Below are 13,013 nucleotides of genomic sequence, written 5' to 3'. Positions count from 1 at the left end.
AACAAGAACACAATTCTCTCCTTTCGCATCTCAATAGACTCCTGAACATAGCTCAGATCTGTCTGCACCTCGAGGCTGCGAGTGAGATGGTTTCCATTTAGTGTGGTGTTACTAGGAAAAGGGGGTGCAATATTGTCCATGCCTGTCTGGGGGACACCATTAGGTCCACTGTATGTCAAAGGTACGAATGATGGAACTACTACGGGCTCATCTACTAATGGCAATTTTGGATCTTGCTCTGGTGGTAGACCATTAATGCCTTGAGTGTTCATATCACAAAGTGTGAAAAGTAGTTCATCTTCCAGGATAGGCTCTGGCGAATAACTGCACTCACTCACCACTGGCAAGGATCTCTTCCGTTTGTATACACGGTTCATCTTTTCCTCTTCAAACTTGGACTGGCTCTGGATCATCTCATAATTGACCTTCAAATTTTTCACTGACACACCACACTGCTTGAGTTCCTTCTCCACCTCATCTCGAGTTGAGAAAGACTGTGATCGCCCAATGTTTCCTGAGGTACTGGATGTTGTCTGTGCCTTTCCACCTTTAAGATTTTCACATGTATGTCCTTGATTAATCATTTCCAAAATGTCAATTTCCTTACCACCTAATGTAGCAAGAAGGATGGCCATGCTTTTAAGCAGTGTAGAAATTTTGCTACACCAAGCAGGAAGGTCCTCTGCTTGCCCATGGACCTGCTTGGGGTTGACAGAAAAGTGGTCCTGGGTCAGGGCAGCAGACACAGGGAGAAGCTGATGTAATTCCTTCTCCAGTTGCTCTAACTCTTTTTCTACCTCTGTCACTTTGTGCATGACTTGTAGGTTCTCAATTTGTCTCTCAATGCGAATAAGATCATCCTCAGTCATTAGTTCTCCAAATGGACCCAGTATAGCATTGTGTGCATGAGAGTAATGCCAGTCTCGTGCCTCAATGTATCCACTGGTAGAAAACTAAAGTAGAGTCAGAGGAGGAGACAGAGAGGAACAAAAACACAAGGATGGGTTGTCCTTCAGTCTGTTGGTCCAAGGCTTCTCAGACATGCTTCTTCACACCAAACATTTCAAACCTTACATGGATTTAGTGGTGCAATGGTAGCTGCTTTACTATGGCTGAGATGAGCTGAAGCAGTGTGACCTATAGCAACTTGCAGTTGCTGAGGTTGCCGATCGCAATACTGCATGTTTATTTGGATAAACTTTCTCTTTTAGGCTTAAATACAGCTTTATCAAATTCCTATTGAACAGGAACGCTTATCCAACCTATTTGGAATCTGTAGTCTGGATTATGGACCAAGCCTTTAAGAAGTCATTCCACATTATTAGTCCAATCTACTAGCAATTCAGTTGCTCTACAATCATGATGGTCAAATGACCTCGATTGAACATGTAAAAGTTTATGGAATGACAGGTGCTTCTAGTATACTTGATTGACAACCACTGGCCTTGATAGATTTTGAAAACATAGACATGAATTTTGGAAAATAGGGGGAAAAGTAGACAGACATAACTGCATTCCAAGATTTAGACATAATATGCAGTGTGAGGGCACCTTGCATCACACCACTGAATCCTCATGTAAAAACTTAGAGCTGTCATGCCCCATCACCAATACCTACATCTTAGGTTTCACAAGAAAAAAGCAATATTGATATTATTTCAAATTGTCTTGGGATGGTCACAGCAGCCCCAAAGTGAACACTGCATCACACCACAGTAGAAGTCATTGTCCAATCAAACAGCACAAAAACTCATGCAAAAGACAAAAAAAAAAAAAATCAAAGTGCAGATGCGGATTCACACCACTCGACCATTTAGGGAAGAAATGCAAGTTGTGATGAATGCATTTGCAAATTTTGCCTCCTGTTTCAAAGCCTATTAAGCTTTAACTCTTTATAATCCTTAAACTAATTGCCAAAAGTCTCCTATTTGGTCTTTGATCAAGATCACATATCAGCTGTTAATATTAAAGCTAGTCAGATGAGTCTTCTATAACATGCGCACCGATAAATTGCTTCTTCTATCGGACATGTGAGACATTAAGCCCTGCCTGACAACCAGCAAATGACAGGTGTGTTTACTTTCATATTTACAAAGAGCTGGGATGTTGTGTCTGTCACATCCCAGACCAAGTCAACATCATACAGGTGAATGAATGCATTTGAAGCTTTCACAAGCAAATTGATGACCACAACATGCTCTTGTTTCAAAAAAAAAAAAAAAAACCTATGTGCACCCACAAAAGATTTGTTCTTTCTCATCTAACACATGTAAATATTATCCAAAAACAGCAAATCTATATCAACTAAGGTTATGAGTTGGAATAGCTTTTTTGAAGTCTAGAGGTTCACACAAAAAAGATTAAAGAAACTAATCCCAGCATCTCTTGACACATTCTATTCCACTGCTGTGAAATACAAGTCTTAAATGTTCAGCAAGTTACATCATGAGACCTTTTACATATTTGAGCCTCAATCATACACAAGAAAGCTAAATATCATGGTTTAAAATGAACATGTATCAGAGATTATTTAATGTGAGATGATTTTAGATGAAAGTTAGACAGTAAATGCACACTAACACACCACAACATGCAAAATCGCACATCCACACCCATTAGGCTCCTTAGTACAAGACCGGAGCCAAAAAATAACAGCTGTTGCATAAGCTGAGAAAGTGAAAATGTGAAGTACACATGCTCATGTAAACTATGGCTTCTATAATTAGAGATATTTATAAGCAAAGAAAAGACCATTTCTCAGCTTATCTTCCAAAAAAATTTTTTTTTTAACGGTTTAGCCATTTTCTTACCTTTTTCTTGTTCACCTCTTCCTCCTGCATCTTCACTTGCAATTTCCTCACCATCACCTGCCTCTTCCACTCAGGAATGGCTCTGCCTTGTTCGTCGTGGGTAGGCACCAGGGACTCTATATCTACACTGGACTTGCGCGCCTGAACAGTGCCACCGCTGCCATTGACCACAATCGGTAGCTGATCGCAGCTCTGTGATGTGCTCACATTGCCACGAGTCAAAGGATTTGTGGATGTAGATGGGGAGGTTGGAGCAGATTGGACTGGATTGGACTGAGGCTGTGACTGTGACTGCGACTGAGATTGGGGCTCTGTTTGGGGTTCCGACTGGGGTTCAGATTGGGACTGAGGTGATGCTGGACTTTCTCCCTGAAAAGGTAAATTACAGTAGGATTAGAAATATAATTGAATTATATTCTAAAAGTGTACACATTATCCTGAAGATCATTGCACAAAAATCTGGATTCTTAAATTATTTTTTTCCTTTACATTTACTGCATTTGACAGGAGCCCTTATCCAGAGTGAATTACATCTTATCTCATTTATAAAACTGAATAGCTATGGGGTTGAGAGCCTTGCTCAGAGGCCTAGGAGTGGCTGCTTGATGTGGCTGGGTTTTGAACTCTTGAACTTTGGATGCAAAGTCCAATGACTTAACCACTAAGCTACCACCTACCCCTCTCCCCCATTAAACACCAATAATTATGGTACGGTACACCCACTATACATATACATTTAAAGACTGTTATGGAAACCTATTTGGACCAGGTTGAAAAGAAAAAAAAGGGCATTGCAAAATCAATTCTAGGCCTATTGTTGATTCATTATTTAGTTAGTGGATCATTCTCAGCATAGCATTTTTGGATTCTAATATTTTACATATTCCCTTTTTCTTTCCCTATCATCTTCCACTCTCTTTATGCTTTCGTTCCTTTTACCATTTCCAGATTCTTATATACCATGTTCCTCGTGTTCTTGTTTATAAATCAATTAGTCATACTGATTCTATTGTTTCCCTTTGGGAAAAGGATTAAAGTTTCCCATTTAATCCTTTTGTGCCCCAATTGTGTTTGTGATCTATTGTCCTGTATCCATGCAGCCGTGTACACACACCACTGCTGTGTAAAAACTGTAATATATTATAAACCGTACTATATTCCAGCTTTTTTGTGCCACGGACCGGTTTATTGTCAGACAATATTTTCACCTTTAAGGTGTGGCGAATAAATGCAACACAATGATACGACCATAAAAACTGGTATTTTCTAAATATAATAATAAACGTGAATCCACTGTGTTGTTTTTGTTTATTTTGCTAGCTTGGGGGTTTCAATTTAGCAGTAATGTATTTTGTGTTAGCGGCGGGAGCAGCATATTTAAGAAGGTAGTGGATGTAGGTAAGACATGTGACCGAGGGAAGAATCTTGACATGCATCAAGAGTGAGTCATAGACAAATGTGGTGGAGAGAATCCAGTAATTTTCCAAAATAAAACATCGTTCAGAATCAGATAATAAATAAGACGGAAATACTGTAAGTTATGTATTTTTTTTGTGCGGCCCGGTACCAATTGACCCGGGGGTTGGGGACCACTGCTATATTCCATATCTGACACATCCAGATAAAATATAAAGGCCTATGCCTTGTGTTTTACTGTGTTCGTCAAATAACACGCCATATATGTGCAACAGAGATGACAAACTGACAAACCAGCCAGCCTATGGACACCTCTTGGAACACTTGCAACAAGCTTATTTAACAAGCTGTATAAAAATGAATTTATCCATAAAGTGCTCATAGAAGCAAATATGCCAGAAAGTTCAGAAACATTTTCATATCCTTTTAGAACTTCTCGGTTTGAGTAAATTTACATGTATGGAAATGATCTAATGTAAAACCTCAGTTGATGATGCGCTTCAAATCACACAACTAATGAGGAGCTACTGCAGTTTGATGGATAGCATTGTTAAGCTTAAATAGATTAAATTTTTTCTTTAAGTATATATAAAATCTAATGGCAATTAAAAAATTATATTTTCATTATAATAGTGTTAACTAAATCCAAAACATATATATATATATATATATATATATATATATATATATATATATATATATATATATATATATATAAATGTAATCTGTCAAATTACACAAATAAGAACCTAAAGTGGCTGATAAATGACTAATGAAATATAAGAAAACCCCCTTAAATACCTTTCTGGCATCAGAGTGGGTGTATTTGGTTGTATTGTATCACACTTCATTCACATTTTCTATCATTTCTGTCTAGATTAAAAAAATAAATAAAATTACTATACTATATAAAATTTGAATTGGTGTTACCATAAGTAAAAATAACATCAACTTCTGCCTCTGAAAATTGTTTTGTCCTCTTCGCTCCTGCTCTCTGTGAGTTGAGTTTTATGGGTGTCACTGAAAGCAAATGAGCTGCTGTGTGCACGTGCAGGTACGTGCGTATACAAGTTACTGGCGTTTCATTAACATACACTCTAGTACAAAGAAATGTTTCGCCATTGCCGAAGCTGTTGGAATGTTGGAGAGGTTTTGATGGTTCATTCTGGCATATGAAATAATTCACACTGACACATTTCTGGAACTAGTCACTGTGTATTTTCTATCCTGGACATATTGTAGTTAATGACAGAACAGCACTTACGTTATCCGCTGTAGAGCCGCTGCTGGAGTAAATGGTTGTGTAGCCTTTACTGTGAGGAGTGGGCTTCAAGCTTTTCCCGGCTTTAATTTCAGCCAGAAGCTCAGAGTTATCGCCAGTAGGAGACATCATGTTGAAGGATTTAGTGCCTACAGCAAACACAGGAAGTGTGAGTCAAAGGAAAATGTGTGTGAGAGAGGGAAAGAGACAATGCATCATCTACAACTTATAAAACTTAATAACATACAAAAATAAAAGTATGTAAATAATAAGCACTATTATTTATGACTTATCTATCAGTTTCATAGTCTGATTGTAAAATTACTTAATGGAAAAAGGTAACTAGTTAAACGTAAGTTTAAAAAAAGTTCCAGTTCAATAAATTAAATGAGACTTTATTCCTAGATGGCAAAAAGTTTTCATTAAGGTTTTAAACATGTGACATGCCTATGCAATTCAATTATACATTTTTAAACATTAAATAAAATCCTTGCTTTGGAAAAAGCCATTAAAGCAAATTGTTTAAAAGTAAACAACACTGTTATGATAAATCTATTTTCTCACAGAATCAAATTCTGCTTAATCTTGGTGCAAGATGCAGGATTAAGGCACAATCAGCTTACAAAAAGTTTTAATCACATTATTCATTTTGTTCCATTTTTGAAACAAAAGACACTTGTCTGTAACTTTTACTCCAAACCAAACTAAACAATGAACAACTATCTTCTAGTCATTTTGGGGTTTTATATGAAAGATCAGCAGGTCATACACGTAAATGTAACCATATGACATATTACATTGTACATTCTTGAGTAAGGCTTCAGAGGTTATAAAGAAAATTTGAATTAGCATCAAACACAAGCAAATTACAGTGAATAAATCTACCGTAAAATCATACGCTGGAATCGGATACTTACTTTTTCTACCTCTACAATTTCATCCAAACAAGAAGCAAGCATTTACAGTCCTGATGTTATATAACTTCAAACAATACTCTACATCACCTGATGAGTTCGGTTTAGCTGTCCTTGGGAACAATGGCGTTCTTACATCACTAATGCTGCAAACCCTTGCTTCCATGTCTTTCAACAAGGAATGATTGAAAAAAAAAAAAAATTGCACGCTCGGGCTCGTCACAGCTCTAAATTCTAAAGAGATCAGCACTAATCAGCTTGGACAGCAGCTCGCTGCCAAATTGGAAGTGGATTTCAAGTCACTCACCCTGGACTCCCCTTTCTATATTCTCACACACTTTCCTGCGGTCTCTCATGCAATTGTTCTCTTTTTTTCTCTCATCCTCTCATCGCCTATTCAGTGGCCTTTCCCTTTTCCACCTTTCTTTTAAAATGCACTATGAGGAAAATTAGCGGAGGCCAGAAAGGAAACTAATATGCAATTTACACTTATATTCACAAGCAAACACCCATGTCAAATATATAAATATATATATATATATATATATATATATATATATATATATATATATATATATAAATATATGCATGCCAGTGACAATAAACAATACCATCAGCCTTCGTGTCCTGATTCATCTTCAGCTTCAAGCACATATAAGTGCATATAAGCACATATAAGTCGTTTTTTACTAAAACTAAGTCCAGTATTCTTACTTTGCTCTCATGTGTGTGCTATAATAGAGACAGTACTGATACAGAGATACAAAAGCAAAGGGATGAAGGAAGGGGTCAGTCACCAAGCCTGTGTGCTCTGATATTAATCCACTGAATGTTTACAGACCATTGTACACTTTTTTTTATTTTACTGTGGTTTAGTTCAGAACGTGCTTAAAATAACACACTTGAATAAATAACAACATGAAAATATAAAGGTTACAAGAATGTACTAATACTTATATGCACATATTTAAATATTTTTCAAAACTTGTTTGTACTTGAACGTTTTAATTCAGTTTAATTAGTTGCTTATTCTAGAATTCTTTTTTTAATCTTCTTTCTTTCATTTTGCCCAGTTTTTGAATTCATCAATTTAAAGCACTGACACTGTATTTGTAATTATATACAAATACTAATAAACACTATTTTTAATTGTATACGGATTATTTTATATGATTAGTTTCATGATTGCAGTGTTCAAAGACCAAAATTGCTACCATTTAATGTATATATCTAAATTCTCTGCATGTCATGTTATACGTGAAACGGCCTCCCCGTGCTTATTATTTTTGCCAGACAGTTAAACCAACATATCAACAAAAGCCTCTTAAAAGGTCCATCTTAAATATTAAATTGATATCCTAAAAAACAACATCATATTTTTTAGAATATAATCCTCTGTATACCACAGCACGCTGGAACACTACATTCTTATTTGTTGCTTATTTTTCTATGACAGCAGCTCTGACAGGGATTCTAGCTACAATATAAACATCATCATTTTTTTTATAGCAACAGTATTGTACTGTATTTGTACTTGGCTTGTATTGTAGATGAGTCACACAAACACTTTAGAAATAAATAATATTTAATATGGTGAAGTTTTATGTAAGGTTGTTTAATAAAGCTGCAACTTTATAGCTGCTATGATGTATAACGGGAACTAATTTGAATGAAGTGTCATTCTTTAACTCATAAAAACTCAAACTGCTGTGGTATAAGAGGAATAAAACACTTTGAGCATGCTGTTATATAAAAATAGTTATAGGTAATAACTGTAAATCAGGTTGCCTTACAACATCCCGAATTTAATTATTTCGCTATAACAGCACTGCTCCAATGTGTTTTGTTCCTTGCACTCAAACAGAGTTATTGACTATAAAAGAATGCAACCATGATGCTGGAACATATCCAAATAAGTTTACAGGTGAACAGGAAGCAGGAAGGATATGTGTATATATATATATATATATATATATATATATATATATATATATATATATATATATATATATATATATATAGTAAATACACCCACAAACACACACACAGGACAGAGATCTGCGGTGAGGGTTAAATGAATACTTACTCTTCCTCTGCCGGAGTGATTCTGGGGCAGGAGTGACAGAGGAGGCAGAGGAGAGATTCTCTCCTTTAGAGTGACCGCATAGAAGGAAAGAAGATTTTGGCCAAAAAAGACACCGGTAGAAAAAAACCAAGATAAAGTCCAAGCGAAAGAAAGTGACAGAACAAGTGATGGAAAGACAGTGGCAGCAGGGAAGTGATAAATGAAGTGATAAGTCAGAATGGAGGTAAAATGAATAGAAAAGGAATAAGAGAAGAGTGAAAAACACAAAAAGGACAAAAATAAAATTAGTAAATAAAACTAAAAATGTGTGAACTGCTTTTTTTGGCAAATGCATCACACGTGGTGACATGGGGTTCAGGGTGGAGTCTAATGGTAAATTCAGAACGTACTAGTGAAAGCGACATCACAATTACTAATAAAATCTTACACTTAAACCTTTATCTCAAACAGAAAAAATCTATTTGAGTGCATCTGTACACTGAGAGTGAATTACACAATTGCATACACTGCTTATATAAGTCCTTAGATTCATGTGTAACCAGTAAATCTATTTGTCAGAGGGCTCTTTTGTCCACAGCCGCCCCTGAGGCATTAGGCCTCTCTTGTTAGCCTGTGTATACATCCTGTTCAGGTCCTTATTCAAATTTGTTTAAGGCATAGATGCTCGGACAAAACAAATGGATTGACTAACACAAATGCACTACCAGCTATACAATGCATGGTATTTTGTTGACATAATCCTAAACTGTATGGTCCGAGGCTGATGTCCCTTGGAAGACGAGCAATTACGCAAATGGGATAACACTAAACCTGATTTGAAGGTAACGATAGACCCCGCGCATTAATTCGTAAACGGATACTTGGGAAGCACGGCCAGGCTGCTCTCATGGCAACAGGGCAAATCTTTAAAATATTTACAACTGTCTCCTGACTGTTTTTTTTTTTCTTAACATCAAATATGTTGCAGACAGTAACCTAGAGGGGTCACTGCTCGATCTTTTTACATAGCAGAAACCGAAAGAAGAACACAGCGCTATTGCTGCGTTTGTTTTCTGAACTAGCAAAAATGGTCCAAATGAATTTAAAAAGGGCTTGAAGATTGAATGTGACATAAATATGAACCTGATCTGTGAATAATCACATAATTCCCACAAATTTTTTGGATGATTTTTAGATAATGTTTTAATTAATGTAAATTAAGTAATTTTTTTTTTAACAAACTCATAGGTAAAAAACAAAACAAAAACATGCCTGGATGTTGAGCATTGAAAAAATTAAATATGGAAATATACAGAAAAGTATATTTTCTGCACCCTGAAAACAATATATTATTTTATATTTAATTATATTACATCATATTATATTATATTAAGTGAAGTTGACATGAAATAACATAAAATAAATCTAGGCTTCTATTACTTATATTTAAAACGGTGCTTTGATTGAACATACTGCATTGTTACATCATTAAACCTTTCAAATCCCAGAGCTCATCACCAGGTAAAGACTTAACACCCTTTACTCTCCTAACTACATACTGTTTCCTATCAGTTTCGCTTTGTTTCATGAATAATTCATAGTGGTTATTGAATAATGTGGTTTAAAATGCATGAGTAGCTCTGAATTTAAAGGACTAATGCCATTCTTAAAACTTCCCCCAACACTTCTATATTACTAATATAACTGCTTTTACAGACAAATGCACAATTTCCAGAGGTTTTACAGATTTCTGGATGAAATAAATATATTTATACAGTGCAGCCTCGATACTCGCGGTGGTTACGTTTTATGACCCTCACGAGAAACAAAAAATTGTGAGGTTTTGACTCTCCTTATAATGGTTCCTTTTTCAAGGGGAATTGTACATGTACTGTACTGTAAACTCAACATAAATTATGAATTACTGGTCATAAATGTTTTATTTATTGCTGTAAATGAATAATACAATAATAAAATAGTTTTTGTTACATTTAAAAAAAAATTATTAGTACAAACTCTGTTTTGAAATGTTCCTCCGAACTTTCGAGCCACTCGCAGCTTCTCGCGAACTATCAGATTTTTCGCAAGTTACTCTTAGTCCAAAATGAAAAGTACAGTTCCAAATGAAAAGTACGAACTATCGAGTTCACCAGTGTCAAGGTCGCAAGTATTGAGGTTCCACTATATATATTTAAAAATAGGAAATTACCTTAATAAAAATGTACAATGAGAAGTTTTTTTTATTATTTTCAATTAACACGTCAAGAAGTTGTTGCCATATATTAGGAAATATCGGCTCATTCAATTTATTAAAAACAACAACAGAAGTTAGCAGAGCGAGCATAAATCAGGGTCACATCATATATTGAACTGAAGTGTTTGTGTTTGCCATGTTTAAACAATGAATATCATTTTCCTCACAGGATTACTCCGATTGGCAAAAAGGAAGAGAGCAAAAGAAAGAGAAAGTGAGAGAGAGAGAGAGAGAGAGAGAGAGAGAGAGAGAGAGAGAGAGAGAGAGAATTTACTTAATATTAATGCTGTAGCTGACATGAACCTAATAATTACAGAAATATGGAATACTGAAATACGGAAATTTCATTCCTTTTGCGGTCAGATTCATGAATATCTGAAGCCTATCCTGCAAACGCTCAAACATCAGACAATAATACAGCAATTATGGGATGTTATTCCATTGCAACACAAGCACATGTTCACCCACACATTTACACCTAAGGATTGTCCAGCAAAGACCAGAGATAAATTTCCTTTATTGTGTTTTTTATTGTTTTTTCTTATTTTATCACTGTGTTGATAAACCACTGTAGTCCAAAATGCTAAGTCTCCAGTTTAAACTAATAGCAAGTAGCATCACTTTCACCCCATGCTGACGAGTCACCGGTCAGGTTACGAATCGAGCCGACCACATGATCAGCCCTACATGCCCAACAGGAAGGCACATGTAGCTAAAGAAAGAATGAAGAAGACTGAAGGACTATTTAAATAAGGATGGCGTGAAAAAGAGCAGGCAGGAAACAAAGCACCTGCACATTCAAAACGTGACAGGAGTGACATGGGAAAAAAACGACAAGGACAAAGGCTTGCTTTTAATGAGTCAGAAAGTACTTACTGCTGCAGGAGGACATGCGGCGCTGGTTGGAGGCCGCTGGAGGAGCACTGGTGCTCTGTGGAGGTGATGGGACCTCAGGCAGAGGAGGTGCTGGAGGTGGAGTCTGTGAGGGAGGCAGAGGAGGCGCAGGAGGAGGTGCAGGAGGCTCCTCTGTCTCTCCCGTCCCGTTCTCCACAACGGGGGCGGCGTCAGCCGGCTCTTCCACCAGAGCTGAACCCTGTACGGAGAAAGAAAACACCATCATTTTACTGTCAAATCATGGCAAACTAAACCAAGAGCCAAGAGTCATCAGTAGTTTCTCCCACATTGTAGCTCTAACACTGCTTATGGAGAATGAAAGTTATCAGAGGTAGAAGGAAACTCTCATCTCAGTACTCGGGGACATGGTTTACTGTAATTGTAGTATTTTACCTTCCCCGATCAACAGAAAATGACAGACAATAAAGCTTTTTGAATTACGTACGTGTCAATAGACAAATAGAGACGTGATTTAAATGTCAAATACTAGTTTTTCAGAAGAGGTCTTATTCACTTAAGTCAATTTTATGATCATTACTTTTATGTTTGCTTTTACTCAAGTATCGTCACTTTTATCACTCTATTTTGTATTCTTTCCATTAATGGATGTTCGTGAGGACTCAAAGTGTGAATCAAATAAATTAGGTGTTGAGGAACAATCCTGGTTTTCACTCATAAAATTTGCTAGATTGAACAAATGCACTCCACTAAAATGATTTATCCATGTATATTGTAAAATGAAATATGAATATTATTTTAATCATCTATTATTATAATAATTATAACCCAATATTAGTAATTAATTGTAATATCATATATATATACATATATATATATATATATATATATATATATATATATATATATATATATATATATATATATATATATATATACACACATACATTTATTTATATATGTATGTATGTATTATTCATACATTAAATTGCTTAGTCAAAAGTTAGTAATTAACTGCATAAGTGACAACTGTATTAGTTACATATAATTACCATAATCATACTAATTACATCTCATTCATCTCAGTTTTTTAAAATCATCTCCATGCTCACATATTCGTGCTGTCTCATTAGGGTTCAAAAGCTAAGTGAGGACGATCAGCTACTCGGAGGAATGAGCAGACATCTGTTTTGACTTAAGCCCTACAATCCTCCACACTCCTGCCCTCAGGGGACTATTATTTACCCTGTCAGCACCCCCAGCTGTCACGGTACTAATAACTTCCCCTCCCTGCTCCTTCCTCCTCCCCCTCTGTGGCACGTGCCCACAGCCCCCCGCATGTAGCATGTGCCAGACGCGTGCATGTTATTCCCCTCCCCTGCAATGACTGAACCCACGCTTCTCCCACCATATGGCTCACTTCATGTCACGATGAATGAAG

The 13,013-nt window shown here is 36.2% G+C and overlaps 1 protein-coding gene across 2 annotated transcripts in view; it reads right to left on the bottom strand.

Annotated features, from left to right (window-relative positions):
- The window catches only part of espn (espin), a 46,732-nt gene that overhangs the window by 8,102 nt on the left and 25,617 nt on the right, over positions 1-13,013 (bottom strand). For both annotated transcript variants that reach the window (XM_046872302.1, XM_046872303.1), the window contains exons 9-11: positions 11,597-11,813; positions 5,491-5,636; positions 2,811-3,179 (exon numbers count right to left, since the gene is read on the bottom strand). In XM_046872302.1, coding sequence (XP_046728258.1) covers positions 2,811-3,179; positions 5,491-5,636; positions 11,597-11,813 — 732 coding nt within the window. The remainder of the gene's footprint in view (positions 1-2,810; positions 3,180-5,490; positions 5,637-11,596; positions 11,814-13,013) is intronic.

The sequence above is a fragment of the Silurus meridionalis genome, chromosome 17 (genome assembly GCF_014805685.1).
Source record: "Silurus meridionalis isolate SWU-2019-XX chromosome 17, ASM1480568v1, whole genome shotgun sequence".
NCBI classification, from domain to species: domain Eukaryota; kingdom Metazoa; phylum Chordata; class Actinopteri; order Siluriformes; family Siluridae; genus Silurus; species Silurus meridionalis.
Note: the sequence above shows the minus strand (reverse complement) of the source record. Positions and strands in the feature narration are given on the sequence as shown.